Source organism: Empidonax traillii, unplaced genomic scaffold, assembly GCF_003031625.1.
Source record: "Empidonax traillii isolate 1590-97213 ecotype Southwest subspecies unplaced genomic scaffold, ASM303162v1 scaffold5633:size7604, whole genome shotgun sequence".
NCBI lineage: Eukaryota > Metazoa > Chordata > Aves > Passeriformes > Tyrannidae > Empidonax > Empidonax traillii.
The window spans coordinates 1-6,973 of NW_020960826.1; the positions used below are offsets into that span (position 1 = coordinate 1).

General features: G+C 36.5%; 1 protein-coding gene across 1 annotated transcript; it reads right to left on the minus strand.

The window, feature by feature from the left end:
- Positions 1 to 293: 293 nt before the first annotated feature.
- Positions 294 to 5,842, minus strand: LOC114073192 (dedicator of cytokinesis protein 4-like). Its single transcript, XM_027910984.1, has 7 exons — positions 5,737 to 5,842; positions 3,837 to 3,956; positions 3,372 to 3,493; positions 2,986 to 3,106; positions 2,382 to 2,463; positions 2,062 to 2,171; positions 294 to 920 (listed from the first exon to the last, which is right to left on the minus strand). Exons 1-7 carry the CDS (start codon positions 5,746 to 5,748, stop codon positions 693 to 695), a joined length of 795 nt encoding a protein of 264 aa, XP_027766785.1. The 5' UTR covers positions 5,749 to 5,842; the 3' UTR covers positions 294 to 692.
- Between the last annotated feature and the right edge of the window lie 1,131 nt (positions 5,843 to 6,973).

The window sequence follows — 6,973 nt, forward strand, 5'->3', positions numbered from 1 at the left end:
GAAGAATAATAGTGCAAAAACCAAGGAGGCTTGTTGACCAGTCAATGACAGCAGGCATTTCTCTTCAGAGTATGGGAAGAGCTGGAGAGACACTGTACAATCACTCAGCCAGAGATCACAAAGCAAGCACAAATGGATGTTGACTGAAAGCAGCTGTACATAACCTTGAGCATCAATTTTAATGAGGGAAGTGGATGAAGTACTGCTGTGGTCTTGTTCTATGAAGTCCATCAAATTTCCTTAAATAAGGTAGCTACGGCCTGAAAGGACTTCCAGTGCAGGAATTGGCCTGTGTATCTCATCTTTCCCAACTGAAACACTAATGTGAAAATTGCTTTCATCAAGCTGTAACAAAGTCTTTCATAAATGGGTCGTTCTTTCCTCTTTAACTTAGTGTGAAGCTCCAACCAAGACTGTTGAAATTAACTGTTATTAGAATAAAAGTGGAAAGGACAGGGAACAGTTTGAGCAGATAAATTCTAATGAGAGTTGCAGGTATCTCTAAGATATCTCCTTACAATTGTCCTGAGGATTTCTTTTCCCATTCTTAATCACAAGGCAAAGAATCATGATTTTGTTTCTGATCACAATCTATTTTTACTGCTATGGGAACAGAGCACCAGAGAAAGAAATTTCACCTTTCCCTGGAAAGATATATCTTCATTTCTGGTTATAAGGGCAGAAAGAAACTGTCAGACCTTCTCACCTTCGAAACATACTTCACTGTATGAGCAAGTTAATTTTCTACTTACCCTCTCATGGGACACTGAGGGTAGAGACAGATTGGGAGATTTTCCTGCTGGGCGAGTCTCAGAGAGAGCGGAGACTGGGCCTACGAGCTCCTCAGCCTCCCTTATGGAATCTCGGATAGAATGGGGGATAGAAGTCGCATTCCACTTGGCAAAGCAAGAGTTTGTAGTCTGGGAGCAAAAATGGGATAATTTTTCTTTGCGGCAAACTGTAAAACCGCTTTATTTAAAGAACATCTCCTGATCTTTCCTGCATGTTGTTTTGGCTCCACTACCACTGAGGAAGTGCCCAGTAGATATATCTACTGTAAGTAGAACTGTCCTTAAGTCTGGCTAAGCTTCAGTATTACATCTTAAGCCCTCAGATACCAGCACGAGGGCTTAAATAGAAAAGAAATAAAAAAATTAAATCAAGAGCCAGTTCAATAATTGAAGAAACAAGGGACAAGAAAAGAACTAATGAGAAACCAATAAATAATTTCTAAAACAAAGGATCCTGGACTAGCAAGTTGGTTTCTATCAGAGGTAAAACTTTTGGTAGAAATGAGTGTTGAAAGGAGGGCTTTTAACACTGTACTTATGTTCTTATCTTTCTCAGCTTCAGCAAGAGGTGCATTGTGTGATGGCAGAGATTAAAACAGCAATTGTGTTAAAGGAAAGCACTTAAAGGAAAATAGGTCCATTAATAAGAAAAGATGAAATAAGAATTCAATATTGGCCAGCTCGCCAAGCTCATTTTCCATTTCAGAATACCCAAAAGAAACGCATTTCATAAAGACCTATATAACAGTATTTTAAGGTAAGAACACAATTAATTTTTTTTCCTTGGAGTAATGAAATGCCTATGCTTTTTTTCTGAAACTACATTGAAAAATAGGAATTGCCACATGGAATGAGTTATTATTTCACAGTGGCTAGGATTAGCTTTCTCAGAAGAAATAAAGGGGAAGTCAATGAGGATAACTGCCACAACAATAGTTTTTCTTTCTTTTTCCTTCTTCCCTAGATAGAACAAATGCTGTTGTTCCACACAAGCAGGCTGTGTCAGCTGCTAAGTTTCTGTCTGTCTCTCTCACTGCATTGAGTAAATGTATAGAAACAGATCTAAACCTCGGGAAATCAAGCAGAAATGCGATCAAATATCATGTATTCTATTCACACCTCTTTTATGTAAAATATCTTAGAGTATTAGCTTATAAAAACACAAAAAATCCCTTGAAAATTGAAAACAATGAGCAGACTGAATCCGCTCGAAGTTCAGTATGTGTCTTCTGAGCTATTGTGCTCTGAGGACTCCAAACAAACTCCTTACCTGCGAAGTTTCCGAAGGAGTAGGGTAGATGGCACTGCAGGGCCTCTCTCTGGGAGACAGGCAAGAGTTTTCTCGGGAATGCTTATGTTTGTCAGACAACAGAGGAGAGGCTAGAAATAAATGTGTCGAGTGATTAAATTCATTCAGTGAAACATTTCAATTCTATGCTTATGACAAAGAAATCCTCTGTCCCCAATAATTCATATTCCTCAAATAATTGGCTAAATTTGATGTTTGACCAATGCTGTCATGCAAACATTCAGCTGCGTAATGTATCAAGTATAATTTAATATGGTTTTCCATAAGTGATGAGCACTGACCTCTGGCACTGGATGGAGCAGAACTGGTCACGTTAGGTGAAGCAGAATGAGTAGAACTCAGGCTTGAGGTAGACGGACTAGGCTGCATATAGAAGAGATACTGTTGTTACCATATCACACTTGCTAGTTTGGAAAACAAAAATTTATAGCATACTTTTCACTAGAACAAAGAACTTGTAATATCTTAGAGTAGATTATCAGTATTTCTAAATAGTGAACCAGTATAAAGAGAATTAAACTAATTACACAAGATGTAGTAAAACATTGAATAAATATAAATATAATTAATACAGTGAAACAATTACATCCCACTGTGACAAGTGGACAGAAAGGTCTATGTAAGGTCAGATGACTTTGCATCATAGTCCACTCATTGCTCCTTATTACATTTGTAAAAAATTAATGCTTTGATCTAAACAAGAGAAAACAGTTACATAAAAAGTTATTTCTAAGTTAATGAGGTTAAAAGCCCATTTAAAGATTTGTTTTTTAAAACATCAGCAATAATGTTGAGATTTCTGAATTAAATAACAGAACCATTACTTTACTAAATAGCCCTGTAAGAAAGATTCTGTATAGCTTGAAGAATCACAGTAATTTGTACCTGCATGTTAAAAACTTCATCTGAGCTTTCTGACTGCCCAGTGATATTGCTGACTTCAGCAGAAGCTTGGGATGACAGTGATGAGGATGAATACCGATTGACAGCTGGGTAACTCAAGGGGCTAATATAAGAATAAAGAAATACAAAATTTTTAACTCTAATTGTCAGTCATAACTTCTCATGGGAAAACAGCACATGTTTACTAATCTTTAAAGTTCATTTGGGGATTGCGGGGGGAGGGAGAGAAAGAGAGAGAGAATATAAATACCAGCTATTCATGTCTGAAGATATTTCAGGCAGATCATACAAGAAAGCATGCACATAACAGAAGTATTTTATGGGTTATCTTCCATTAACAAAAGCCAGTTACTAGTATTTTAACTTGCCTGCGTCGTGGTATTACCCTGGCAGCATCAGGGCTCATAGAAATAGGCATGGAATTTCGGCATACACGAGGACTTCCATTTGGAAAATGAACAGGACTAGCTTGTACACAGGCAGAAAATTCCTGGTAAGTTATCAAAAGAAGATTAATTCAAACAAACATAATACCATTAAGCATTTTGTAAGATACAGAAAGTAATTTCAATAGTTATATCTGCATTTTGGATCACCTTCATCATTAGTATGAAAAATATTTTAACTTTTCACTGCTGATAGTAAAACGTGAGTACTTTTCTCTGCACAGTACGGAAAGTTTATGTTTCTCTTCGCTTTGTGGTTCTGCAAGGCTACAAGCTGTAACGTGGACAACCAACCAGAAGATGTCACTGTTTGCTGCTTGGGAAAATGAAACGATCCTTAGTGCAGCTGAATTCTCTCCTGGTCTATCCATGCAACTGCTCACGTACCTGTATTCCCAAGCTTGACTTCATCACAAAGAACTGATCCACCAGCTTTTTGTGTAGCGGCCTCATGTCCTGTGGCACCACCTTCTCGTGCACAGCCAAGCCAAATTCTAGAATTTGAGCCTGCAGTGAGGGAAAAATACATTTTTGATACATTTTCTGTAAGCTTTCATCATCAACCAGGATACTAATAAAAAAAAAATCTAATAAAATGCACATTGCCTTAAGAGCATCAATCTAACTGCCTGAAAGTCCTGTAATCAAACAAGGCCTAGGACCAAAAGCAGAAACACACAAGAGGATTTACGCCCCTTCCCATTTACTATTCAACTTTCCCAAAGGTTTCACCTATGCAAATTCAACTCCAATATAAAATCCACTATGAATAATATAGTAAAAAATCTGGCTAAATAGTAGCTTTAAAAAGCAGCAGCTCTAAACCTTAAATAAAAGCTATTTTCTACAAGAACATTTGTAAAAAGCATGAAACCACAGCAATAGCCACATCTACCAGAGACCCTGTAATACATTTGCAAGGAAGTCCATGGCCTCCTTTCCTATTCCAACTCCCCAGAGACCTCTGTAAGTCATGGCTTTATGTATATTCTTGACACAAGGCATGACAGGCTTCAGAATAACATTACTGAAACTCCTAATCTTGTTCAAATTTGGCCATAGGCATCCAAAATATTGAACTGGTTTCATGAGGAATCAGATGAACTCAAAAACAAAATAGCTAGAGTATGTTGTAATATCTTTGGATGAGAGCTACTAGCTGACGTTTTCAGACAGTCTGCGAGTAGGCATGCAGCTGCACAGCATCACTGACCCAAGGTCAGGACTGCAGCACATCCATCCACATGCACAGCCATCCCAGCCCTTCTGAATCTCCATGTTAAATCATCTGTGGGTGCCAGATAGGCTTTAACCGCTATTGCTTGGAATTCAGTTTTGTCACAGGAAGTTATTAACTCCAGTTTTACACTGTAAAGGTTAGTGAGATTAGCTATAGCTTGAATTGCAATTAAAAACTGCAATTTAAATTACTGTACTTTATCTAAATGAAAGTGAGCTCATTGAATCTATTCTGACTTATACTGTCTGAGGATCTGTCATTCAGCTGATCTAACAAAAAACATACCACATGCTGATGAAAAGTGGAATTTCCATCTTGCCAAATTCCAATACTCTGACCTTTTTATCCTAAACTGGCAATAAAATTTGAAATTTCAACATGCTGCATAGAACAAAGATAGGTAATGGTCAGTTAAAAAAGCCGAAATACTTCGTAAGGTCTTTGATTAAAAAAAAAAATGTTCAGCATTTTCAAATGGAGATGCTTCATATTTGAGGCTGGAAGGTCATTGTCTTACAAAGTAACGAAGAAATAATTAAAAAATTATGTAATGCATAGAATACTCCTCTGTTTAATATAATCACTTGGCATTTATTTTATTGCCTACCTACTTTGCCAATTATCATTAGATAACTTTCATTGAAATAAGATTTTTTCATGCCTTTTTGCTCTTATGGCAAACCTTGTAGTGAAAATATTTGTTCTGTAATATTGGTAAAAAAGAAATATTTGCTGAAGCCATCAAATGTTTCAATGAAAGTTTCAATAAATAATAATTTTCAATATTTTCAATAAATAATAAATGTTTCAATAGTGTTTATTCTGTAGTAGTGATAAAATATGTTGTGCAAATATTTGTGTATGAGCATGACAGAACAGGCCTCTCATTCAACTTTTAATTTCGAATAGTTTGAAGTAATTAAGGTGATGATGGAAAGGACTAGAGAAAAAATATTAACATCGCTCAGAAACCTGCTTGCATAGAAAGTTACTGTCTACTTAAAACAGCTTGAGCAGGCCACCTAGTCAGTCTTTTCCCCACTGTACCTGCTCGAGCATCAGCTCTCTCAAGCGTGTGATCTTCTCTCCATCCTCTGGATGGTTCAAGATGTATTCTTTGATGAAGAATGCCTAAGCAGAATAAAATCACAAAGTATCAAAGTGAGTAAAAGCACAACTCTTTCAGGTTTGGGGTTTTTTTTTAAAACAAGTTTCTATGTAATATTTTCATATATTTTTAAAGTTTCTTTCTACTGCAATAATGGATCATACATGTTAAATAATTAATTATCACAAACTAATTGGTGAAGATTATAGGCAAAAAATGTAGCCTCTCTTGAGTGGCATTTCTAAGTTGTTTAGTATCCAGGACAGACCTGAAGCAAATTTTGAAACCTGCAACAAACACAGGTTACTTGAACCAAATATCTCTTCCCCAGTAATTGTGACACAGAAGTTTCAAATAATTACAAAGAGTTTGATTTTTCCTCTCTTTTCATACTATGAGCTTCCTTGTTCTTAAATGTAAAGACAACAACAGCGTGGAATTGTATGCTATTACATGTATCAGAGCTGTGACATTATCTTCTTGTTCACTTAATATAAATAATGTTCTAAAGAACTCACAGTGATCATCTGACCAACATCCACGTATGTTTATGAGCTTACATAACTTTCCAGTCCATTTTCAATGCTCAAATTGCACCAGCTATAGTACCCCAAAGTCATTTTACCCACCTGCAATGGTCTGGTCATAGTACTCCCCCTCTTTGTTCATGATTGCACCTTTCTTAACATAATGACTATTCTACCCTGCAGGGGGATTATATTGAGTTTACAATTCTTGACACTATTCTGTAAATAAAATGCCCAGTAGCTTATTTGAAAGATTTCTAAAGCTTTTAAAAAATGCGTTTGTCACAAAAAGTGTCTCTAAATATATCTATACATACATACACATGGCTTTCCATCCCCAGAGTTGAGAGGATAATAGAGGCCACTCTGGGCTATGTTTTCCTTTTGCACCTGTCTTAGCATTTCCCTCATAGACTTCTCACTGAGTTCTCCATCTAACTTTAGCTCTTAAAATCTTTGCTATCAGAAGCATTTATAAATATGGGGAGCAAAACTAGAGATAAATATATGCCTTCCTCTGATTAAGTTCCAAGATTTCACGCTGTGACAAACCGTAACAAGAAAGTACCGAGACCTACTTAGGAAGCGCTGATACCATGAAGAACAATATTTATTTCACATAGTCCTTTTGCTGCAGATAAGTAAACTA

Coding starts and splice junctions, on each gene's coding strand:
- LOC114073192 (XM_027910984.1), bottom strand. Junction 2,172..2,381: donor TGCTCCATCCAGTGCCAGAG/GTCAGTGCTCAT, acceptor ATTTATTTCTAG/CCTCTCCTCTGTTGTCTGAC. Junction 921..2,061: donor CTCCTTCGGAAACTTCGCAG/GTAAGGAGTTTG, acceptor TTTTGCTCCCAG/ACTACAAACTCTTGCTTTGC.